General features: G+C 43.6%; 2 protein-coding genes across 5 annotated transcripts in view; one reads left to right on the top strand and one right to left on the bottom strand.

Annotated features, from left to right (window-relative positions):
* Positions 1 to 18326: 18326 nt before the first annotated feature.
* SLITRK4 (SLIT and NTRK like family member 4) lies at positions 18327 to 25154 on the bottom strand. Of its 4 annotated transcripts, none has more exons than XM_048513736.1 (2): positions 25052 to 25154; positions 18327 to 22059 (listed from the first exon to the last, which is right to left on the bottom strand). In XM_048513736.1, exon 2 carries the CDS (start codon positions 22004 to 22006, stop codon positions 19496 to 19498), a length of 2511 nt encoding a protein of 836 aa, XP_048369693.1. In that variant the 5' UTR covers positions 22007 to 22059; positions 25052 to 25154; the 3' UTR covers positions 18327 to 19495. The 4 variants fall into 4 exon arrangements, with proteins under 4 accessions (XP_048369693.1, XP_048369695.1, XP_048369694.1 ...); XM_048513738.1 differs by lacking the exon at positions 25052 to 25154 and adding an exon at positions 24242 to 24484; XM_048513737.1 differs by lacking the exon at positions 25052 to 25154 and adding an exon at positions 22944 to 23212.
* The window catches only part of LOC125442413, a 61216-nt gene continuing 59781 nt past the window's right edge, over positions 24891 to 26325 (top strand). The window contains exon 1 of the mRNA XM_048513740.1: positions 24891 to 25249. Coding sequence (XP_048369697.1) covers positions 24950 to 25249 — 300 coding nt within the window. The 5' untranslated portion in view covers positions 24891 to 24949. The remainder of the gene's footprint in view (positions 25250 to 26325) is intronic.

The raw sequence follows: 26325 nt of genomic DNA, 5'->3' as shown, positions 1-26325 counted from the left end.
TGATGCATATGAAGGTCTAGGAATTCATTGCATGTGGGCCCATTTCCTTTTCAACTAGGAAGAAAATATAGGGTGGGCAGATACATGTTTACCACTTAATTTGTTGTTCATGATAACTATTCCATATACTCAAGGGCTTTCTTAAAATACGAGAAAAAAGAAAGTCAAAAAGTAGATAATATAACCCATAAACCAAGTCAGCACGATCAACTAAGCGATCTTCGAAATACAGAGCAGAGGTACAGCTGTCTTGCACACTGAGCTAAATAAAATCAGCCCCAATGCAGCCTTAATTATGGTACCAATGTCGGTGGATGCTACATTAAACTGACCTTCAGCATTGCACTTGCTGAAGGAAATGAATTTATTTGAAAAATCCAGAGTCCTGGCAACAGACACAGGCATCTCCGATCCATTTGCAGCATGATGTTGTTACTACAGTGCCATCTTCAGAGCATTATCCAAAGTAGATTTTTTTTTCACTTCCCCCACCTTTCCTCAGTGGAATTTTGTATTAATGTTCTCTGTAGCTTGAAGATATTGAACTGGAATCCCAAGTAGGAATAACAGTGCAATAACCCCTCCCATTTGACTAAAGCAGGAATGCAGGACTCTGCAAGGGTGGTAACACATTAAACACATTTCAGAGACTCAGGTTCCCAGAGACAGTGGCCAGTGGTGAGGCTGACTTGCCTTTTTTGGTGGCAAAGCAAACAGGTTCAAAGATGAAATGGAAGCTTGTGCTTGCTTTTTGTTGTTGTTCAAATGTTAGAAATATTCCCATTTCTGTCTTTTGTGCCAGGTTTTCAGTCACATATTGATTTACTGGGACCACTTGTATTTGTAACACAACAAGAAACAGATTAGAGAGTCAGTCAATGTGTGTGTGTGTGTGTGTTTAAATATATATATATATATAATTTCAAACATTGTGGGTGGTAGTTTTCTCAAATCACAAAAGCTTAATTTTCCAGCTGCAGTGCAGCTGCTGCTTCCCTCTTTCTGCTTATTATTCTCAATCCTCAGCCTTCATTCTTGCAATGGTTTACTGGCCCTGTTATCTTTCAGGCTTGGATACTAACACTGCAAAGCCCCTCTCTCTGACTGGCTCCTATTCTGCGTCTAGAAGTATGGATTTTTGTATCATGCAGATAAGTTGGATCATAGGGGAGGTAGCTCATGCTAGCGTCTTCTCTCAGGGCAGCACAGAATATTGTAATATGCTATAAAAGGCCCATATGCATAAACATAGCAAATGACTAGGAAGATCAGTCAAACTGCCTTTGCCTACCAATTAGACTGGAAGGTGTACATTTTTGAAAGTCCTGCCCAGTTTGATTCCCTTTTCCTGGATTCCTGTGGCCACAAATTAATCCCTGCCCCAGCTGAAAAGTATTGGGGGGAGGGCTTTAAAAAATCAGTCCTAGATTGCTGTATTGGTATAACATCATAATGATCTATTGTCACAATCTGATGGATTTTAGCTCTCCTTTTTTTTTCAAAAAAGGCCTCTAGCACTTTGTCTTGCATACCTTTCCTTTTTATCTCTGCAACAAAAAGGGGAAGGCTCACTATTAAAAATGAATGTTGGAATGTAATTGTTTGTGCAAACAAGGCCATTATGGTGTTATAAAACTATGGTGAAGAAACATTCCACCAAGTTGCATCCAACTTGACTTTGTAGGGTTTCCAAGGCCAGAGACCTTCAGTGGTGGTTTGCCATTGTCTGCCTCTGTATAACAATTGTGGGATCGCTTGATGGCCATCATTCCAAGTACTTACCAGGGCCAACCCTGTTTTGCTTCTGAGATCTGAAGAAATCAGGCTAGCTAGGGCTATCCAGTCAGGGGTATAACAACTTCCCAAAGGCCCTCTGGTCATATGGTGTGAAATTGTGGCTGTAGGAAGTTACCATTGCACCCAACCACCTGATGTTTCACATACTGCTGCTGCAACTGCAAAATATTTTTGAATTTTAAAAAATTACCTCTGTCTTGGCTCTCCAGTTAGTTGAAGAATAAAGATAGCATACAGAAGATGAAGCAGAATCTTCAGCATTATGCAACAGTTGGAGGGAAGCTATAGCCATTATCCTCAGTTTGAGAATTATACACACACTTACACACAATACTACAGTATACAAAACCAGGAATGAATTGGGTGTGATTTGTCATGTCCCATTCTTGCTGATTCGGTTCAAACATCTTTTTTTTTTCAATATTGCTTTGTGGTTGTGTAAATTGTAGTGATTCTTTCTTTCCATGTTTTTTTGTTTTCCCTTACTAAGAATCCCCCCCCTTGCCAGTGTTTGTACATCAATAACTCAGCAATATACCTTACAACACATGGTTCGTATAAATCATAGACAGTGTACATATCCATATTATGAAAACTCTTCTGCACCCTAGGGCAGTTGCTAATGGCTTTCTCTGTTTGGGCGCCTCTCTAGGTGCACGTAGACCTGTCCACCTGTTCTTCTTCCTTCCCTCCTTTTCAGGGGCAGAGTGGAGGAAGGCAGGCCAAGGTAGCCACCCCACCCCATTTCTCCATGAAGTAGGAGGGAGGGAGTACAGCAGAGCTGGCACCCATCTTGTTTCCTGGGGAATGGTAGACAAGGAGAGCAGGGTGCTGTGGGGAAGGGAGGGAGCGGGAAGGGTGGCATGCAAAGGAAGGGAAGGGAGGGGTGGCATGCAAGTGAGGGGAGGGAGGGGTTACAGCCACAGGGGAGTGAGTGTGGAATGGCATGCAAGGGAGGGAAGGGGGCCCGGCATCTGGACATGGCCCACCCACCCTAGCAGAGGGAGAGAGAGCGGAGTGAAGGGTGGCATGCAAGGGAGGATAGTGAGTGAGTGGTGGCATGCAAGGGAGGGGAGGGGAGGGAAGGGGCCAGAGACACTCTTCAGGGCTGCTGCTTAGCCCAGTAAGCTTCTCTTGGTACCCCTGATGCCCCTGACCATTGGTATCCTAGACAATTGCCTAGCTCCCTCTAGTGGACAGGCCGCTGCTAGAACTGTTAGTTTCCACATGGGATTTGAGGATTCCTCTGGAATTACAGCTATCGCTAGATTACAGAGATCAGTCCCCCTGAAGAAAATGGATGTTTTGGATGTTTTTCCCGACAGGTTGCCAGAGGGAACCTGGAAACTCTAGCCATCCCTTACCACAAGCCCTGCTAGTTTTGGCTTGGATCCATGACAGATGTCTTATGAATATGTTTCCATAAGTATAACCCTTCTATGTATTTTCTGCACACTTTAGCAGGCTGTGTTAATCCTTATGCTTTGTTTCAGTTTAAGTTTCAGTTTCAGTTTCGTTTCAGTTCCATTTTCATTTTTTTCTCATTTGCAGATTTCTGCAATCCAAGCCCCTCTTGTATTGTTTATGAACTATCCCTAGTCTCATCCCACACAATCCTCCTTGAGTCTTGAGGTCCCTTCCGCACATGCAAAAAAAGTACATTTAATCCATTTTCACAACTGTTTGAAAGTGGATTTTGCTATTCTGCACAGTAAAATCCAGCTTCAAAGTGCATTGAACGTGGATTGAAAGTGCATTATTCTGCATGTGCAAAAGGGGCCATCTGTGAGAAAGGCAGACTACAAATGATTTAAATAAATGGTTAAAAAATGCCTGTTTGAGGCAGAATACTACTGGTGCCAACCCTGAAAGCAGATCAGCACCCCCTTCCTCTCTTAAGTTGGTGACAATATAGGTGCTCACAGAGCTTATAACTGCCTCCATGTTTCCAACACTTAGTGATTACAAGGATAACTTACTAGGGGGGCAGGAGGTCATTGAATCCATCCATTACCAAGTCGGGACAAGCACTGCTGCTATATCATACAGTCAAATCAGATAGAAGGAAAGCACTGATGGAATATTAGGACCAGAACACATTTCCAAATATTGACATTTAATGATATGCAGAGAACTGATAAATATATTTTAACTGCCTTGATTGTCCTGTTAATCCTCTTCTACTCCTGATTTTTTGTTAATTTGGATCTTTACTTCCCAATATGATCTCAAGCATGTACCTTTTCTCCAGCCTGTGTATGAAAAGTGGTGTTATTTTTGTAGCTAAGTATAAAGAAAACACAGCAGAAAAAAAGAGGAAAGAAAAAGAAAATGTATACAGCAAAAATAGGCAGAAGGCATCCATTCATCCCTGGTGCTTGTTCTATTTCTGAACAGAATACTCTCTTGCATGCAAGCTGGTGGTATCCCTATTGTGAAATTGACTGAGTGCCGATAATGCTCATTATTTGCATAGTGCTTTAATCTCAAAAGCATATTACAAATATAAATTAGGCTTCACAACACCCTCTTTCAAGCATTTGAGCATTATTATCCTTGTTTTTTTCAGATAGGGAAATCGATGTCGGATGTTTTTGCCAGCTTCCTCAAAGCTAAAGAGAGGAAAATGTATGTCAGAGGCAGGATTAGAAGAGAGCTGTGCTGGATATTCACAACAAAGTTTGCGGATATTAAGTTTAATGGATTCAGATGGCCAAAAATCCATACACAAAGGCTTGTTTGATTTTCTGAGCCTTGAAAGTGAAGGTCTTACTGGATTTTCCCAAACATAAGGGCAGAAGAAAGTATATGTCCATTTGAAACTGCTGTGTCTTACAGATCTTTTTTTCAGGCACCTGCACAGCAATTATGCTTTCGGTAGGGTTGCCAGCTCAGGGTTGGAAAATCCTGGATATTTGGGGGTAGAGCCTGGGGAAGGTGGAGTTAGGGGAGGGGAGGGATTTCAGTGGGGTATAATTAGGCTGACCAGCCGTCCCGCTTTTGGCGGGACCGGCCCACCTTTGGACAATTTGTCCCGCGTCCCGCGGGTTCTACAAATTGTCCCGATTGTGGGGAGGCTGCTGCACTGCCTTGGAGGCGCAATGCAGTGTGGCAGCTCTCTCCTGAGTGTTTCTCGCCGGCCGCAGGGAGCGCATGGGCCTCTCTGGGGCTTCTGCCAGTTGCCGGCTTCTGCTCACAGGGCTGCAAACGGCAAGCTCCCAGAAGCCTCGTGCACTCCTGGCGTCGCGTGCAGGTATCGGGCTTCTGGGCTCAACACCAAAATGGCTGAGCCCCAGAAGCCTAGCGTGCTCCTCGCGTCGCGATCGCGCAAGACGCACGCAGCCGCCTCCCCATCCCGGATCACAAAGGTGACCATCTGGTCATCTTAGGTATAATGCCAAAGAGACTGAGTTCCAAATCAGCCATTTTCTCTGGGGAAACTATTCTCTGTCATCTTGAAACCAATTGTAACTCTAGGAGATCTTCAGTCATCACCTGGAAAATGGCCACCCTAGCTTCCAGATATATTGTTCCCCACTGGTAGCTGCTGCCATTTTCACAAAAAGAACACTGGAGGAGCTAGGCCCAAATATTACCACACGTTAAATAAGGAAGGTACTGCTGTTGGTACCAGTGATTTGCTTTCGATCTTCCTGAGAGTTATTTTGTAAATAACTGTCTCCAGATGAAGGACAGAAGTGTCCCCTATTGAGTCTCACTGTGTATTGATTAACTGATACTATGTCAGCTATTCTTGCAAAACAACTTTGTTTTTCATTTATAGATTTTGGTTTCCAGGAAGTAGAGCTGTTAAGAACCAAAAAGCTGATGGGAGATATTTCAAAAATAAATAGTATACCACAGTCTACAAGAATAAAGAGGCCATCTATGTACATACTCAAGCACTTGGGGATGCACAGTGGGATTTTTTTGGTCAATGGTATATATATAAATCTGCCTTATGTTGAGTCAGACTATTGGTTGATTGGTTGTCTATTCTAACTGGCACAGGCTCTCCAGGGTCTCAGGTAGAGATCCACTACCTGGCCCTTTTTACTGGAGATACGAAGCCCTAAACTTGGGCCCTTTGGTATACATAGCAGACACTCTGTCGCTGAGCCCCATCTCTTCCTCTGACAATAAACTCCATTCCATGCCACATTTCACAATTCTCTTGCATTTAGTGGCAATGAATTCCATAGATGCAAAATTAGTAGTTAGTCTTTGCATATGAGTTAATAAGCTCCATCACTGACAATATTGCATGTTGATTGTGTCAGTATTTGTCGCTGGGAAAATTGAGGAATATTACAATGCTGCAATTGTTTTAGGGAGATTTCTATTCCACTTCTTCACCCTGCCTCTTATTATTAGATACTGGAGAGACTTCACTTCAAAAATACCAACCAGCTCCTTGAACTTTTCTGTTTGTTGTTACAGAATAAATGATATCACACAGAGAGGGATTGGCAGACACCATACGATCCTGCCAAAATGCTGAGAAATCCAGTATACACTACATTGGATTCCTGTGAATCCTTTCACTGACTTATCTAGAAAATATGCCAGGAAGGTCTATGCTTTGCTCATCTCTTCACTGAGATGCATTTATATGCCCAAGGTTTCACATGCATACAAGTCTGAATGTATAAGGTATCTTATAAACAAATCCAAATTAGAAGACATAGTAGACCTTTTTTTCACTCATACCTTAAGAACATAAGAACATAAGAACTAGCCTGCTGGATCAGACCAGAGTCCATCTAATCCAGCATTCTGCTACTCGCAGTGGCCCACCAGGTGCCTTTGGGAGCTCACATGCAGGAGGTGAAAGCAATGGCCTTCTGCTGCTGCTGCTGCTCCTGAGCACCTGGTCTGCTAAGGCATTTGCAATCCGAGATCAAGGAGGATCAAGATTGGTAGCCATAAATTGACTTCTCCTCCATAAATCTGTCCAAGCCCTTTTTAAAGCTATCCAGGTTAGTGCCCATCACCACCTCCTGTGGCAGCATATTCCAAACACCAATCACACGTTGCATGAAGAAGTGTTTCCTTTTATTAGTCCTAATTCTTCCCCCCAGCATTTTCAATGAATGCCCCCTGGTTCTAGTATTGTGAGAAAGAGAGAAAAATTTCTCTCTGTCAACATTTTCTACCCCATGCATAATTTTATAGACTTCAATCATATCCCCTCAGACGTGCCTCCCTCTCTCCAAACTAAAGAGTCCCAAACGCTGCAGTGCCTCTCCTCATAAGGAAGGTGCTCCAACTCTTCAATCATCCCTCGTTGTCTTCTCTCTGCACTTTTTTCTATCTCTTCTATATCCTTTTTGACATGTAGCTACCAGAATTCAACACAGTACTCCAAGTGCGGTCGCATCTCACTGCTTTTATATAAGGGCATGACAATCTCTTTTGCAGTTTTATTATCAACTCCTTTCCTAATGATCCCCAGCATAGAGCTCTTGCAGTTTTTTTCTTTAATAGCTGCCATGCATTGAGTTGACATTCCCATGGAACTATCAACTAAGACGCCCAAATCCCTTTCCTGGTCTGGGACTGATAGCACTGACCCCTGTAGTATGTAGTGTGGAAGCTTTTGGATTTTGCCCCTATGTGCATCACTCACTTACATTTAGCTACATTGAACTGCATTTGCCATTTCTTAGCCCACTCACCTAATTTGTCATAGGTCCACTTGAGCTCTTTCGCAACTCCCTTTGTGGTTCTTACCACCTCTACCATAATTTGGGTATCATCTGCAAACTTAGCCACCACACTACTCCACTCCTACTTCCAGGTCATTTATGAATAAGTTAAAGAGCACTGGTCCCAAAACGGATCCTTGGGGACACCCACTCACTTACATCTCTCCATTGTGAGAACTTCCCATTTATACCCACCTCTTTGTTTCCTGCTCCTCAACCAGTTTTAATCCATATAGGAGGACTCTCCCCTCTTTATTCCTTCATTGCTGAGTTTTCTCAACAGTCTCTGGTGAGGGAACTTTGTCAAAAGCCTTTTGGAAAATCCAAGCAAGTAGACAATGTTCTCACTGGTTCCCCTTATCCACATGTCTGTTTACACCCCTCAAAGAACTCTTCTAGTAAGTTTGTAAGACAGGACTCGTTTCTACAAAAGCCATGCTGACTCTTCCTCAGCAGGTCTTGCTTTTCTACATGTTTAATAATTTTATCTTTAATGATAGATTCTACTTTAATTTACTAGGAACAGATGTCAGAAACTGACTGGCCTGTAATTTCCTGGGTCCCCCTCTAGACCCTTTCTTAAAGATTGGTGTGACATTGGCCATCTTCCAGTCTCTCAGGGATGGAGCCTGATTTCAGGGATAAGTTGCATATTAATGTGGAGAACATATCAGCAATTTCTATGCTTTGAGCTCTCTAAGAACTCTTTGGATGAATGCAATCTGGGGCCAGGGGATTTGGTAGCATTTCTAGCTTCTATCAATGGCTGCCAGAACTTCTTCCTTGTCTACCACTATCATTCGCTAGTTCCTCGGATTCACCTCCTAAGAAGCTTCTGGTTCTAGGTGCAGGAATTTTCCTCACCTCCTCTTGGGTGAAGACAGATGCAAAGAATTCATTCAGCTTCTGCAATCTCCTGTCATCTTTTAGCGCACACCTTTGTTCCTTCCATCATCTAACGGGCTCACCAGCTTCCTAGCTGGCTTCCCTGCTTTTTTGATGTGTACTTTGGAAGAACTGTTTGTTGCTAGTCTTGATGTTCGCAGCCATGCTGCTCCTCATAATCCTTTTTTTTGCCTCCCCTTACAGCTAACTTGCTTCTCTTTTGCCAAATTCATTTGTGTTCCCCTCTCTGGTATTCTTTCATCAGTTAAGTTGGACTTCCATTTTCTAAAAGACATCTTTTTTTTTCCTCGCATAATTTCCTCAACCTCCCCTTTTGTTAACCATGGTGGCTTTCTTTTGGACTGTGTGCTGCCTTTCCTAACCTGCGGAACACATTCCAGCTGAGCTTTTAAGACTGTGTTTTTAAATAACCTCCAAGCAGCTTGGACATTTTTGACTCTCTTGATTTTCCTTTTCAGCTTCCTGCGCACTATCCCCCTCATCTTTGAGAAATTTCCCTTTCTGAAGGCGAATGTAACTACTGGTATTATTAGTAGTTGTCACTTGTTCGCATGCAGAGATACTGAATCTGACAGCATTGTGGTCGCTGTTCCCTATCGGCTCAACAACACTGGACTTCCCAAGCACCAGGTCCTGGGTCCCACATAGAATTAGATCTAGGATCACCTCTCCCCTGGTTGGTTCCACAACCATCTGCTCTAAGCCACAGTCATTTAGCATATCCAGGAATGTTCTCTCCTTACTATGACCTGAACATGCATTTTTCCAGTTTATGTGGGGATAGTTAAAATCGCCCATTACCACGACATTTTTGCTTTTGTTGGCCTCTCTAATTTCTTTTTCCATCTCATGGAAGATAAAGTCCCTTTATCTTGGATTGACACATTAACCAAAGGTGAGTCAGCATGACAATCTTATGAACAATTTAGAGAGGGGAAGGAGATATTGTACTGCACAAAAACGATCAGACAACACAGCAGAGAGAGTTTGCAATTCAAGTTGCTAACCATGTGTGCTGTCTAGGAGACTTACAAAATCCTCCCCCTGCCCCCACCCCCTAAGTTGCTTGCTTGTTTGTGGAACAGAACCGGTGGGATATCACATGACACTATCTTTTATCAAGATTGATGGCCCATCCAACTCAATGTTGTCTGGGTGGACTGACATCTGCTTTTCATGGTCTCAGGAAGACAAATGCCTCTGCTGTAATGTAGGTCATATATCCTGTTCAGTGAAGATGCCAGGGATGGAACCTGGGACCTTCTACAGACAAAGCATGTACTCCAAACTTAACTACAGCTCCTTCCCTGGTAGCAGTTAGTCAGCTTTCCTTTAAAAAAGATCTGGACCTTGTTCAAATGGCTGTGCCTACGCACAAAGGCTGCTGCTATTTACACTTTCCATTTCCCCCCTCCTTGTATGTTAACAATGCACCCAATCACATAAATGCATTCATTAAAACAATTGTGCCAATGGAACCTTGATCAATAATTGCATTGAGACTGCATCAATGATTTTCCTCTTTGTACGTGTTTAACCATTGTGTTTGGACACTCGTGAAAATAAATCACTTGCAGAGAAACAACAAATTAAATAATATGTGAGCATGAAAATACAGGACATAGCATATACATGCATGGGTATGAAACTAAGTATAGTTTCATACCCATTCTGCAGGTAACAGGGAATGCAGAACAAAGTAACCAATGGAACAGTATGGTAAGAGAATGTGGACCCAGTTGCTCAGCCCTATTTCTGTTAGATAATCAGTGGTACCTTCAAAGCCAAGAAACTCCAGGTATTCTCTGCAGGGATTTTTCACCAGCCCCCAAGATTCTATTCCTGATGGACTGGTTTTTCCAACTCTGCACACATTACTCAGTCCTCATGTTTATTTGTTAATGAAAAAAGGACTTTGTGTTTGATGTGTGATGGGGAATTTGTCTTCCAAAATGCACCCAGGACCTTTTCTGCTGAACACATTAGTATAGGGGGAAGGCTATATCAGCTTCCCTCGTGCTATATTGACATCCTCAGACTGATCCACGGAGCTGCTACTTTGCAAAAATGGAGTCACCCCATCGTAAGAGGAAGCCATTACCAACAGCTAGTTTTGTTAAAATCTTTGCTTCATTTGGCCATCATAAATTAGTACTCCCATTTGGAATCCAAGTGTCTGATCCTCTGAACCAGTCAGATTAATTCATAATGACACTGCATGCTGGTTCACATGCTATACAGTTCTGAGGGTTAATTACACAAATTTGGTGTTCTGTGACAGAAAGCCCTGATTTATTATGTGGTCCTCAAGAGTAGCTGTGAAGGGCACAATTTTTTTTTGCCATCAAGTCACAGCTGACTTATGGTGACCTGGGGTTTTCAAGGCAAGTGATGGTTCAGAGGTAGTTTGCCACTGCCTGCCTCTATGTCACAACCTTAGTATTTCTTTGAGGTATCACAGAAATACTAGCCAGGGCCTATCTTCCTTCGCTACTTATATCTGATGAGATTGCACTAGCCAGGGCTATCCAAGGCAGAGTAGGGAGGGCACAATGCTGGCCAACATTTCCCTGATGAATTAGATCCATTTGACCTGTTCTCAGCCCTGCAAAGTTTTCCCTGTACCAGGACTTAAGTCAGCTGGGGTGGTGGGAGGGGTTCATGGAACTGCAGCATTAGTGCAGTTTCACTCTACCTCTAAAAAAATACTAGAGACCAAAGCACACCCACTGCATTATTTAAAAAGAACACTTCAATGGATATGAGAAACATCAGTGACGTGGCCATCATGTGTCTTTCTTGAGCTGAAGGCTTGAGGGGCAGATTTGTATTGGTACTGCCCAGACCCTCCCCAGAAAATCAAGAATATAACTCATGGGAAATATGTTCAAATTCTAGACAGGCTGGTGATAAAGTGTCTACAAGGCATGGATTATATTTCTTGTTGAGAAAGCTACATATATGAGCCTAATCATTCCTTTTCATTCTGTCCTGCTTTTACAACAGGAACAGATCCTTTTTGAACCTTCTCCATAGCAAAGATTACCTGACTCTGAGCCTCCCTGGTATAACCAATGAGAGGGTTGTCGACTTCCAGGTGCTGGCAGGAGTTCTCCCACTGTTACAACTGATCTGCAGGCAACAGCTCACCTGGAGAAAATAGCCTCTTTGGAAGATGGACTCTATGGCATTATACTCCATTAAAGTTAGGCTTCTAGCAGAAGCATCAGCCACAAGAATTGATTGTGATGCAAATGGTGGAAGTTTTGCTACATATGTTCAAATGACTGATTTGTGCAGTCTCACAGAACTAAGTCATGAATATCATCCATGAAGTGAAAAGTAAGTGAACTCACTAGAAGTTGATGCCATGCCACAGCCAATCAGATTAAGTGAAAGTGAGGGCAAAAGAAGCCAAGGGCAGTGAGACAAATGAGGCCAAGAGGAGTAAGGATAAAGCAGAAAAACTGTGTCAAAAGAAGTAACAGAGAGCATCTTGGTCATTAGTTTTGCTGCATCAATGTTCTAATTTTGAAGCAGATCTCAAACCCAGCAAATATTCACTTTAACCCTAATCTCTACACTGTACACTAGATTGTGCACTACAACTGGTCTGAATTTCATAATATTTACCAAGTAACCCTTGAACAGATCACCTTTCTAAATTAGCTTTCACACATGCAAAAGGATCCTCTTCGAAAAAATCTCACATTTGGCAGAGCAGTTGGCCCAAAGTTCATATGTGAAGGTATACTACTGGCTGAATGTACTGCCTTCTCTGAGAGTTTTATAAAAATATTTGAATCTATACATCCACATCTTCCATTGCAGGTGGACTAGAATGTCAGAGGAGACATTATGAGTAGGCTTGGCGATGGTACCCTTGAGTGCAGTGGTGAAAGAGGCCGTAAAAGAGGTGGTACCCTTGAGTGCAGGAGTGTTTGTGCAAGCTATTTCTACAGGTATTTCCGGAACTACAAAACTATCAACAGCTATGCAAGACTAAGATTCCTGAGATGAAGCCACTACAGATAAATTGTAAGTTTTCAACAACCTGTGTCCCACCTTCAGCTTTCTATGGTGACTTCTCCATCATTTGATTTCATATCTACAAAAAAAAGCCACAGAATACAATTTCAGAGCCTTACACAATTTTATGCATCTTCACCTTTTGCATTGACAATATGTTTTATTTTGAAATCCCTAAGTATTTTTTTTGTGCAAAGTGGGGAACAATAACATAAAAATACCTCATCTTTTATATTGTTAAATTACAGGAACACAACTCTAGTTCAAAATGCAAGATAGAAAATGGCTCTTTGCTGTCAGTGTTCAGTTCTTCTAATCTTCAAACAAAAATAATATCACAAAGCTGGAAATGGTATAGAAAAGGGCAGCCAAAATGATCAAGAATTTGAGCCCTTTTTCTCTGAAAAACATCTAAAACTTCTGCAGAAATATCACTAACTAAGGCAGGGGGATTATGAGTTTAAAATTATAGATGTATGGACTGATTAAATAAAACATAATGTGTCACCATTTTCTTTATTAAACAGAACTTGGCGATTAGGATAGTAGGTTAAACGGGTGGAAAAACTATACAAAATAAAATACCTTTCCACCCAGTGAACATTAACTTATGGAACTCCCTGTCCAAAAATATGCTGCTGACTTTGGTGATTTCAAAAGAACATTAGACAGAATTCATAGTAGACAGATCCATCCAAAGCTAAATGGAACTTCTACATCTAGAAACAATCACAGTATATCTTAGTATAGACACCAGGGGCAGACAAGGAGAGGCTTTTGGTGGGCTAGAGTTGAACACTGAGTGCTAGACTAGGTAAGCCCAGTGAGACTTTGCTCCTCTGCCTTCGATTAAATGCCAGCTCTCTGACAGGAATAGCCACAGAAATAATTTTTACAGGACATTTGAAAGCTTTGAAATTAGTGGTTGATCATGGTGAAAAGAGCTGATAGAGCTCCAATATTTTCTAGTTTATGCCAGCAGATTTGCTGCTTGGAATTTATGTTTTGGATTCATGTACATTTTCTATTACGACCTAATTGATTTTTGTTTCATATTGATCCTACAAGGAAGAAATAAAACAAGCAATTATATATGGAGATCATCTACAAAGCTGAAATCAAGATCAATTGAAATCAATGGAGAAAAAACAGCAGGTATCAATAAAAGAATATCAGGCAAACAAGTGATAGATTTTCAGATGGAATCATTAGCCTACCAGATCTATTCATGTTTGATATCAGAGCTTTCATGTCGATTGAGGGACTGTTGTCTTCTGAGTGATTTTCCTAATAATTTAAACTGGTTTTTTTTATGATTTCATCATTTGACTCCCATCTTCATTATACAACATTCCCCCTCCCTTACCCTCTCAAATTAAAACAAAACAACCCAAAATGAAGAAAAAGGACAAGAAAACATATTTTGTCCCCAAACCAATTTTCTGGTTCCAGTAAACATTTCCACCATTGATCTGAAATTAGAGACAGCACTTTTATATTACCAACATGCACACTATGTTTGTATTATGCATTCATACTGTTGCAGATTTATTAAGTGCTAGCACTAGTCTGACAACAAGAAATGCAAATATGTGTGAAGTAGTGCATGATTGGAGGGCTACTATGGGGTAGGGTCCATACATCCTAAAATCCTCCATGCCGAAGAGGCTAATGGGCCCAGACACATGGTGGACACAAGGTATGAGGTGGCACCACCTCCTGGATAGCTGGCATTTTTTTCACACAAGCTGGGTGGTCATGTGCCAGCAAACTGCTACTTGCAAATGACAAAGAATGACTAACTTTGGCTTGTGCCCAGCCACTCAATTCCAAAGACAGAAAGGCAGAAATTGGAAATGGACTCCTTCCACTTTAGACCCCCTACTTTGCCCCCTCTGCTGTGCCTTTGGGACCAGTGCTCCCCCATCCCCTGAAACTTTGTGACTGATCTGAGCATAGCAGAGAAGTCTTGCTCTGTGAGGACTGCTCTTTGATTGGATCCCATTGCTTACAAACCCTTGTCCCTAATGCAACACTGACACATTAAGAATTTTCCATGGATTTCCTTTTTAATTCCCAGTTATTATATAGAGCACTATGTGCCATTTGCCTTTCCCCATCCTCAAGCAACCTTGACATGATTATCTATACAATGGCTTCAAGAATTTTTTTGTCCAGTATCTTAACGCTGCACATGACCAGATTAGTAACGTACCCAAAGAATCTTGACCTGTGCAACAGGATTCTTACAGTACTGTATTATGTTCAGATTTATAATGCATAATTGTGTGTGGTGGGAGGGGGTGGCAAAGGATCAAAAATATCTGACAGAAATCCCAGAAATAATATTAGAAATCTTCCAAGAAAGAGTAAAAGGCAACAGCGATAACATCCAAACTAATGAAGGAAAAGAAGGGAAATCTGCTAATCAGTACATTTAATATGGTCATACTTTACTTTTGTGTAGTGTTTTACCATTGGGCATATATACTCCTATGCACTGGTAAAACACCTGTTTGATGGATGGTTTACACACATATTTACACCACTTACAATGATCTCCTAAACAGAGTTGCACCCTTTAGTTGCAATAAACAGGGAACTCTGTTTAGGATGGCACTGTCAGGTTCTCAACACATGCTTTCTCAGAGGTACATGGATGAACTGATGCCACAGAACTGGCTTTTCTTCAAGATTCAGTGTCTTGAACTGAATATCATGGGGGCTGATTCAGGTGCTCCACCAACACATGGAGAAGAAACAGATGATTTATCATTATAGCAAAATAGCTTGCCTAAGAAATCCACAAAACTAGGCCATTTAAGTCAAGGTAGATGTCCCTACCTACTCAGGGGACTCCAGAAGAAAAGTATGACTTTGAAAATTAACCAAAAGAGAAAAAAAAAAACACAATTCCCTGATGAGAAATAAAGCAGCTTAGAAAAGGATGAGATGTTGAAAACAGCTGAGTTTAAAGGGAGTAAAAACAGTTGAATCATGCCCCTAACGGCTTATAAAAACATGAAGAGGGGACTTTTGAAGGGTAGGGTGGTATAATTTTTCTTCCTCCTGCGATTCCTCACAAGACCTCAGCTTGTCCACCTTATTCTCTCACACAGCAGAATCATCCAGTTGTCCAGTTCGAACAAATGGTGAATGAGACAATAGCTCAGTTATATGGACACTTCAGACTTCTTGTGAGGCTTCAAGTGACTGAACGCTCCTCCATGCAAAATAACTCCCTGAATGTAGAAATTGGACCCAAAGTCTGATTCAGTGTAAGACAGTGTAAGTCAACTTCCTGTGTCCATCAGCGGACCATCTCTACATGAATCTCCAGCTAAACAGCAAACATTGGGGGGGGAGGGGTTTGGAGGATCTGATTTGAACCAGGTTTATAGTATGAAGGAAGAGGACATAACCCTTTCTGCAAGCACTGTTTTTTCTGATCTGTTATGGCTAGAACAAGTGTCCTGTATCTTTCTTCTACAGTGCAAAACAGCAGTCAAAGCAAGGGAGTGAAGTGGCACAACAAACCGTGAACCCCTGCTTCAGGATGCACACGCACACACAAGACTGCCTCATACTGAAAACCTTGGCCTATCAAAATCATTCCTGTCTATTCTGATTGGCACTGGCTTGTAAAGGTGTTTCACATGACCTGCTATCTGATCCTTTTAACTGGATATGCCAGGTATTGAACCTGGAACCTTCTGCATACAAAGCCAATGCTCTATCAATGAGCCACAACCCCTTTGAGGACTTCCTCAGTGCTAGTCATTGTGATTTATTGGTTAGAGAGGAAAACATCCCTACTCCTTGGGAAACTCATCAGATTACCTAAGATTACCAACTATTCTCACTCCATCTCTTACCTCAGTGTGTTGTTGTAAGAATAAAATGGAGGAGAGGAGAAACATGTCAACTGTTTTAAGCTCCTTGAAGAAAGAGTGGAATGTAAAAAAATCCGTACTAAATCTGTCAATCATTAAAAATGCATCAGAGACCTGTTCATATATCTTTCCTTAGTATCTTGTCTCATTTGACCTTCAAAATATCAACTTGCACAGCCTGGACTACAACATTTGAAAAGCCAAGACAAATACACTGCAAGAGGTGTTTAAGACAGCCATTGCTCCAAAAGAGCAACCATCCTTCCAGGGTCTTTGCTGGCCAGCAGGATCCGTAAATATGAACATTCTTCCTGTGTTTATACTTGACTCATCTGTTTTAGCTAAAAAAAACCAGACATTTTCTCAGAAAAGTTGTCTACTTCTGGAAGGACATGAAGTCTGCTTAAAACATCAATATTTTTCCCCCACTGGAAAATCACAGCCACGAAGCCGTAACTATCAAAAAGTGCTCTTCCCATCAGGCATCTATTAATTTGCATAAGTAACCACTCCTCTATTACTGGATACCAAGGAGATGCTGTGATCATTGCTTTCTGTTCTGTTACTTATAGTTCTACAAAGGAAGGATATTTAACTGTTCACATGGCTACAATTTTCAACATCAGCCATTCCCCAAAGAGAACATTTGACTTGTGCTTGGGGCCTCGTTCACACAAAAAAGCAGGCAAGATGATAAAACCGTTCCTGGAATCTGCTCTGTCAGATGGTAGTTAACAGATTGCATAGAGGGAACAAAATGCTGTGCATAGAAATTTAGAATTGGGACAGGGAGGAGAGGACAGGGTACAGCTTCTCTCTGCATAATATTGCCAACCTCCAGGTTAGGCCTGGAGATCTCCCAGAATTATAACTGATCTCCAGATGACACAGGTTCATTTGTGTGGACCAAATGGTTGCTTTGGAGGGGGACACTGTGCGGCATTATGCCCACTGAGACTGCTCTCTTCCCCAAACTTTGCTTTCCCAAGACTCCAGTTCCAAAGCTCTTAAGAATTTTCCAACCCTAAGTATTTTCTTTAAAAATCAGCAAGGAGATCCCCCACCACCCAGTATTCAATCATGTGATTTCCCCACCTCCATACCAAGTGGGTTAATCCAGGAACAATTTTACTGCTTCATCGACTTGGCAACCACGACACCTGAGACTACTGCGCAGATAAGCCAAAGAGCATAGCTTCCAAACAGCAGATACCAAATATGCATTGGTTCTATACTTCATAGCCTGCTGAACTGCTATGTGGCTGCTGATATGAGAATTACACTTCTGATCACACTTCTGATCACAGTTCTGATCACACTGACTCTTGAATAAATCTATACATTCATTCATACAGGCCATAATTAAGAGTACAATGGAAGGAATGGAGCCTGCCTGTGGGGATGCAAAAATTATTTACTTATACTCCCCAAGGGATGCTGAAAACAACATACACCATCATCCCTTCTATTTTACCCTCCATATCACCACCCTGAGAGTTAGGATAAGCTGAGACAGAGCTACCGGTCCAAGGATATCCAGCAAGTTCCCACAGCAGAGTGAGGATTCAAAGTTGGGTTTCTTAGTTCCTTGTCCCATCCTTTAACCACTTTAGCCATGCTGGACTGCCAAGTACCTGGCAGGCCATGACATGCCATGTGTGCAAGCTCAGTTGATCAGCAATTGTAATAACACACACTAAGGTGTACTTTACAGCATACAAAATACCGTAACGATCCTTTTTGTGATGGATGATATACCTAAAGAGCAATTTGCAATACACCCTCAGTGGGGAAATTTCTGTGTATATATTTTAACTTTAAAAACCCATGTCAAGTAAAGCACAAAGCCCGAGCAATTCAAAGCTACAAACGGCAACCAAAAGGCCTGGCACACAATATAAAAATGTTCAAACAAATCATGGATCTAGTGAAAGCAAATGCACCATAGAAGTAGCACATCTCAAATAAGATCATCTGCTAACTTCACAAAAAGTAGTACAGAACATAATTTTATTATTATCATTATTATTCTTAGTTCTGATCACACTGACTCTTGAATAAATCTATACATTTCATCAATAGTTTCCGTTTGGTATATTGTTCTCATTTTTTTTAAATTATACTGAATGATTAATGCATCTTTGTGACCAGGAAAACAAATCAGGCATATTTAAATACATATCGAGTACATAATTTTTTCCCTATTTAGTATACAAAGTATTTCATAAATATGAATTATATTACAAAAATAATTTCTGAAACGCTCACACAGTAAGCAATTTTTTGAAAATTCTGGACAACCTTTTGGGGGTTGAAAGGAGTCGCATGTCACTGAGAATGGTTAAACGGGTTGAGAAGCTGAATTTTAGTCTCACGTCAAGTATTTACTCCCAACTGTTGTGAATCCTGTTTGTGTTGCATTTCGATGCTGTTGTGGGTTGGTTGGCTCCATTACGCCGATTCATGGTATGTGTCAGATGGTCCAATTTGGATTGGTAAGGATGCAACGTGTCGTATTTCTGAAACAAAAGATTTCTGCACAATTTAACATTATAAATCCAGCGGTTTCAAGATGCAGGCCATAAAGGCAACCAATTTTACACATACTATCGAATGTTCTCTCTTTTGCATGCTTTTTTTTAAAACAAAAAAAACTTTTCAAGTAATCTCTAAAACAGTGCCGTTTAACAACACCACAGACCAAAGGGATAGACTGACATCAGTTCCTCCTCCAACTTTAATCCACGTGCAAGATGGATGATGCCACTGAAGAACAATCACCAGGACCGGTTTCTTTCCTCTCTTTTTGTTGTTGTTGTTTCTCGTGCATTTGTTTTAACAAATCACAAGGAGATGAAAGTTTTGCAGTTAGGGTAGAAAACATATATGCCTCTTGAGGTTAAATTCAGTGTAATATGTGTGTAAAGCAACTTTTTTTTTTTTTTTGGCAAGAGAGTCTGCAACATTCCTTACAGGAATTCCACAGGGCAAAAGTTTCATGAAATAAAATCTATTTGGAGCAAGAGTTTTATTAAACACCCCTGGATTGCCTGCCTCTATGCCTATACCGGTAGAATATCATATTTGGAAATTAAAAGTCAACAAAAGGCACTTGCATCATTAAATAAATGTCCTCGGTAGGAAATAAGATTGCAGGGACCCCTACATTTTATTCAAAGCTGTTTGCTCCTCAAGAACTTGTAAGTAGTCTGGAGAGCCCTGAAGTTTCGCTTTGAGTTCAAAATATTCACTCTTTCTTTGCTCCACTACAATTTTACTGTGATTGCCACCTATTAAAGATTTCTTACTTTTTCTGTCTTGTTGTTTCTCTGGGTAGCGTATTTCAAATCCACTGACCCCTATACTATTGTATTCCTTTTTACTTTCCAGAAAATTCTGAATAAAGACATTAGAATCCCGTCCCGGGAATAATTCATCCAGTTCATCAATTGTGCTAAGTCTCTTCCTGCTATCCAGGTGCAACAAATCTTTATCCTTGTCACTGTTATTTCTTAAGATGACTTTCTGCCCTGGTGGTTCAGCAAACATGAATCCAGTTTCTGTTTCCCTTAAGCCACAGGAGTGGCTTTTGCTCATCTGCTCAATGGTCTGAGGGATGAAGGCCTCAGCACCTAGAGTGTCCTTTTTGTTGGACATGTGGTCATGTTTCCGCAGCTGCAGTTGCATGGAGCTGCACTCTTGGCTCCCGAGCCCTTCGTGCTTCAAGGACGGTTTTTTGTTACGGCGAAGAACAAAGACGAGGAGACAAAAAGCAACAAAGACTGTTAAAATGAGCACAACCAAAATGCTTAAGATGAGGATCGACAAAGGAACTGGACCACCTGGAGGACTCCGAATGGGCCCCAGCGGTGTGGTAAATGAGATGGCAGGTGCAGGGCTAGTGAAAACAGCAGATGGCTTGTTTAATAGTTTGGGACATAAGATTTCATTTTTGAGTGACTTCAGTTCAATGTTTGCAAACTGCACTGGGGTCTCACACTTTAACTCCTTCACCACAATGCCTTCATTCAGTTTTTCCAACCAGAGTTTCAAAGCCACCAAGTCACACGTGCAGTCCCACGGATTCCCTTCCAAATCAATCTGCGTCAAAGATTTCAGCTGATCAAGGACGCCACTTACGGGCAGGTACATAAAGTGATTGTTCCTCAAGTTGAGCCGTGCGAGCGGTGCCCCAGCAAAAATGTAGGCCGGCAGACTTCGCAAGAGATTGTTGTTCAAGTACAGGAGCTGCAAGTTTGGCATCAAGTCAAAAGTGCCACCTAAAATTTCCCTGATGACATTGTATTCCAAATACAGGTACTGAAGATTATGCAGGCCAGCAAACATTTCAGGACTCAGCCTTTCAATCTGATTGCCATTGAGGTACAATCTCCGCAAATTTGTCAGATTGCGGAAAACTTCCTCTCTGATGGTAACAATCCGATTGCTGCCTAGATGGAGTAAATCCAACCCGTCAAACTCAGCAAAATCGGAAACTTCCACATTCTTAATATAATTGCCACTCACGTGCAGTTTCTTAGCATTCAATGGCTTGGGGACAAGTTCAGCCAATGACTGGATATTTCTCTCTTGACAACTGACACTTAATCCCAAATCTGAAGGATGTGTTTTACAAACACAAGGATGTGGACAAGGAGTCAGAGGTGCTCTGGTTTGAAAGTACACTATTTGACTGAGAGTCCGGTTAGACAGTGATTTGCCTGCTACAATTCCCGAGATCTTGGAAGGGTTTGTTGTTTTGGGAGGCTTGGTGACCAATCGGTGCATTGACGTTTGTGTCGTGTGGCCATTAGGTGTGCTGTAACCAGGTTCCTGCTGTGACGGAGGCAGAATGCGCACATCGAAATCACTCCCCGTCCCCATGGAGCACAACTCTTGTTTGTTGGTTTCCTTCAAAAGCCTCCCATACAAATCACTGGGCATCTCGCAGATGGCTTCTCCAATGTAGATGTTATAGGGCATGTTCTCCAGCCACGCTTTCAGGGGCAGGAGATCACAAGTGCAATTCCAAGGGTTGTCTTCCAGCTGCAGTTCGACGATGCGCCCAATGTGCTCCAGAACCCCAATGTATGGCAGCTTCTGTATTCTATTCCCACGTATATCCAGGTGGGTGAGAGAAGCAAAACGGAAAATATTGTCAGGAAGGAAAGAAATCAGATTGTCATTAAGGATGAGGACTTTCAGCTTGTGAAGCTTGTTGAAGGATCCCCGTTCAATATATTTGATTAAATTGTAGTCAGCTTGGAGATACTCCAAGTTCTCAATGCCAAAGAAAGTGTCAGCCCGGAGGACCTTTAATTCATTGTTGTTCAAGTGCAACTGTTTTAATGCACTGAGACCCAGGAACGCTCCTCCTTCAATGTTCTGCAATTTATTGTTACCCAGCTGGAGAGATACAGCGTGAGTGAAGTTCAGAAATGTATTTGGGTAGAGGATGATCAGGAGGTTGTTCTGAAAATTGAGGTGATAGAAATTAGACCAAGGTGGTTTCAGCTGGTTTGGTCTGTAGACCGCAACCTTTTCACAGTTGACATAAAGTACATTCTCCACCGACACGCAGGAGCAAACATTGCAAATTTCCACAGATGAGTCAGTCTCCGGATCTGTACAGGAAGCTGGGCTGGACAAAACCAGAAAGAACCACAGAAGCATCTTCTTACGATCGGCAATCAAAGCTATTGCTCCTGAACAAAGACAGAAAAAATCTACAAAAGAAGAACAAAAAGAATACATTTCAGTTGTCATCATTCTAATTTTCTTTCCTTTAAAAAAAATTAGGTGAAAACTATACACAGAGCTAGTGTTGCCAAGCAAGGACAGCTAGAGCATGACAAGACCACAAAAAACATTGCAGCAATTCAAATAGGGCACCGATGTACCTTGCATTCGAAATGATCAATTCTCTGTCCATTCTCTGTCATGTACGCATACACACACAAATTATACACAGAACCAGTGCATTTCTCTGCTTTGGCTATAACATGCGTTCCAAACAAAATTAAAATCACCGAAGTAGCATTTACAGTTCCATGTATGTTTAGCATTTCAAATACTGTCCATTTATATACCGTCTGAAAGATTTAGATCACGTCTTTGGAAGCTGTGCGGGGGGAGGGGGAGTCTAGTGAAAAAATGCAAGGATGCAAGCAAAAGAAAGTAAGGCACAGATCCAGAGAGAAAAGACAGGCCGCCCACCCTTATACAATGAGCACTGCAAATGCATGCTGTACTCTATTGATTCCAAGTTCTATACCAGCCACCGACACATGCCTGTCACTTTTGTTTATGTTTATGCTAAAAAACAAAACAAAATGATGCGACATGAGGAAACAATTAGTCCCTATATAAATCAGCACAGTTAGTTCTGCAAGAATAAAATGAAATACAACAATTGTGGGCAGGGTGCCGATACACCCACCATCTCAAGAGGACACCTTAATTGGTAGTGCAAAACAAAATCATAATTCACTAGAGTGACATCACCTAACTGTCCACCAACTTTTTTTTCCCCCATGCAGAAGCTTATATAATTTTCCCGGAGCCCCTGCATCGCCACAGGAAATGGAAATTGCAAATCTTTCCTACACACCTAGGGCTGAATCCAGCTCCAGACTCAGACTCTACATGTCTTTCCACCCCGCAAGGCTGGCTGACGCTGGATTGATGAGTCCATTGATCGCTCTCCCCCCACACCACCACCACCCTTTTGTGGTTATTTAAAATATTCCCCCTCTCCAGTTTGGTGGGTGTGGGTGAGTGAAAGAAAGAAAGAGAGTTGCCCAAGGAATAAAAAGATCCAGAAGCTGCCAAGGAGAACAATAGAGATGAACAGCAAGAGCCTTTAAGAATGAAAATGGGAGAGGGGGCAAACAGGAGGGAAAAGGCCAAGGAGAGTTTGAAGGAGGTTGGGGAAGGGCCAAAGGAGGGGTGGGGAGGGGAAGGTGAGATGAGCCAAGGAAGATGTCAAATGGACAGTTTGATGGAAGGAAGCAGGAACTGGAGGAGGGAGACCAGGGAGCAGCAGAGAGGCTGTTGAACCCAGGAGGGGAATAGGCAACAGTGGGGGTGGGAGAGAAGGTCAAAATGCTAGGTGGGCACTTGGAAGGAGCAGTGAGTGCAGGTGGGCAGGTAAGAGCTGATGCCAGGCAGAGTAGGAGGACGGCTGAAGATGCTGAAGAAGGGTCAAGGTGGGAAGCAGAAGAAGCTAAGGGGAGGGGAGGCAGGCAGGCAGGATGGACCAGGCAGCAGGAAGAGGCGCGGCTGCCAAGGGAGGAAGCCTGGATGAGACAGGAGGCTGGACTGGATGGTCCCCTGCCTGGTCTGATCCAGCAGGGCTCTTCTGATGTTCTTAGGACTTGCAAGGAGACAGGCGGAGGGGGGTGGGGTGTCCTGGACGGGAGGCCTCAGAGACAAGAGGGGGCAAGCAAGCTACTTCCTCCAGGGTGGAGGCCAAAGAGTCCGCGGAACTGGGGATTCCGGGAGGTTCTTGCAGTCGGGGCCCTTTGTTCCCTCTACCCCACAGGCGGGCGGGCTCCCTCTGCCCCCCCCCCCCTCGGGGCCCTCCACCGCAATGCTTTGCCGCAGCCTCGCCGCTCCCGATCCTCCGGTTCCGGCGTGCGGGCAGCTCCCGCTGGGGTCTCTCTTTCTCTCTTCTCCCACCCCCGCTTTCCAGGAGGGGGCCAGAGTCGTGCAAGGGTGGGGGCGGGGAAAAGAAGAGAAAGGGGTTGCAGAGGCGTCCCCCCGACGGGTGGCGAGTAGCTCTCTGTACGAAATTGGGGGGGACGACGACGACGACTAGCCCGCCTTTGCAACACAAGCAGCCTGTCGAAATGCAACCCCCAATCCCAAATCCCTAACACCCCCCTCCCCCCCGCCGCCCCGCCTTACCTTTCTTAGCGGACTCCAGCCACCCAACGGGGCTCTCCTGGCTTGTCTCTCCTTCTCCGCTCTGCAGTTTCTGGGGTTGTCTCTCTACGTGATGGGGACTGGTGCCTGCCGACCCCCCCCCCCCTCTTGACACACACACACACGGGAAGACCCAAGGCAAGCCAGCTAGGGAGCCCCACACGCTCGGCTCCACTTCGCCATGCGCCACAACGCAGGCAGGCAGGGAGATGCTCCAAAGATCCAGAGCCACCAGCCGCACACGCGAGCCGCGGCGTGCACACGAGCCCAGACGAGAGTCTGGAGCGTGCGCCACCCCGCGCAGAGACACTCCGGAAACACGGAGGCAGGAATCTTACCACGGCGCTGTGCAAAAGTCACACGCGTGTATGTATGTAGGGACGCGGAATTAGGCACAACACAGGGAAAGGGGGAGGGGAAAAGGACCGTTCACACGTGCGTTCGGAACGGAGGACGGATGGCACAACCGTGCTCTTTGCGCACACGCCAGCTCGCTTGGGTCCTGGGGTCGACGTTCACACGGCCAGCTCCGGCTCTTCGGCCTCGCGCAGCTCCAAGAGCTGCCTTTGGAGACACGCACAGAGAACCCCCTTTCCGGCGAGATCCCGGCTTCGTGTGCCAAACCCCCTCCCCACAATCTCTCTTGCATGCATAACCCCCCTCCCCCCCGGCACCCCAGACACGATCAGGATGGAGAGGAAGAAATCTGATGCAGAAACTGTTTCATTACGCCCTCCCCCCCACCACCACCACCACCCCCCCGGCCGGCCCAGAATACCGAGATCGCCGTACCTTCATCCGATCGGAGGTGTCCCTGATGCAGCCGGCCAAAAGTCGTGCCAGATAAAGGAGAGAGAAGCGGGGGGGAGAGACCCTCAAATACCCCCGGCTTCCTTGAAACGAGATGCCTTGGCGAGCAGCTGGAGAGCCTGTCGCGTCATCCTGAGCTGGATCGCGGGACCCCCCCACCCCGAGAGAAGCAGGGCTCAGGTATTGCAGGGGGGGAGCGAGAAAGAGCGCTTCTGACCTGGGTGACTAGCCCATCTCCTTCCCAAAGGGGGCATATTTCCAAGCTGGAAGCCTCCTTCGCTCTCTGCATGGCATCTCAACACCAGGATAAAGGGGGAGGGGGAGGAGAGCTGGGGAGGGGGCAGAGCGAACATGAACCCTCCCTTCCCCACATCCTCAAGAATTTAACTCCCTTTGCAATAACCCGGGGGGGGGGGGGGGAGAGCAACTACCCAGCCAGCTCTTTATTGGGAGCAGCAGCAGGAGCAGCCGCGGTTCCCTTCTCCTAAAGGATCACTTTCTATCTCGTCTCGTCTCTTCTCTCCCCCCACCCCCCTACACTTTAAGACAAGAAAGAGATTATCTTTGCAAGGTGGATTTTCTTATAATCCCCCCCCCCCCCGCCACACACACACACACACACTGCTATTTCCTTATGCCACAGCAACAGCTGCAGTAGGGTTGGGAGAGAGGGCGGGGGATTTTTTTTTCTTCAAATCAACTTCTTTAATGTTTTAGCAAGCAAGCTATGGGCAGTTAATTAAAACCTGTCATTTATGTTGCCTTTAGTCGGCTTTGCGTGCCATAATATAATTTAAAGTGGCAATGAAGCTCCTCCCCGCCCCACCCCCAGGAATCGGACGGATTTGTCCCAAGGCAGAGCAGTCAAGTAGTCCAAGCAGAGCTCTCATTTAGAGATGTCAGATTCAGGAGGGTGAAAGAAAGAGCATGCAAATGTGCTTTTAATGGGGGGTGGGGTGAGGATTTTAAAGGAGCAGAACCATTTTCAACATTGCAAGGAACTCCGGATTGTCCAACAGAGTGAGTGCCTATGACTGAAAGAACTGAGGAATGTTGGTTTGCATTATGTGGGGAGATCTGAGCACTCAAGCCCCAATAGTTGTCAGTGATTTGCATAAAACCATAGACCAGTTGATGCTTGCTGGTTGACTTTAAAAATAAATAAATAAAGCAAAAGCTAGAATTGGTCCCACTGAGCCTGACTAATGGGCTCAACCTAGTCCAAAGTTTTCAACAAGGCCAGTCAGTTTCCTCTG

This window comes from Sphaerodactylus townsendi, linkage group LG13 (assembly GCF_021028975.2).
Source record: "Sphaerodactylus townsendi isolate TG3544 linkage group LG13, MPM_Stown_v2.3, whole genome shotgun sequence".
NCBI lineage: Eukaryota > Metazoa > Chordata > Lepidosauria > Squamata > Sphaerodactylidae > Sphaerodactylus > Sphaerodactylus townsendi.
This window is presented reverse-complemented; position numbering and strand designations above follow the sequence as displayed.

Coding starts and splice junctions, on each gene's coding strand:
- SLITRK4 (XM_048513736.1), bottom strand. CDS start 22,006: ATGCTTCTGTGGTTCTTTCTGGTTTTGTCCAGCCCAGCTTCCTGTACA.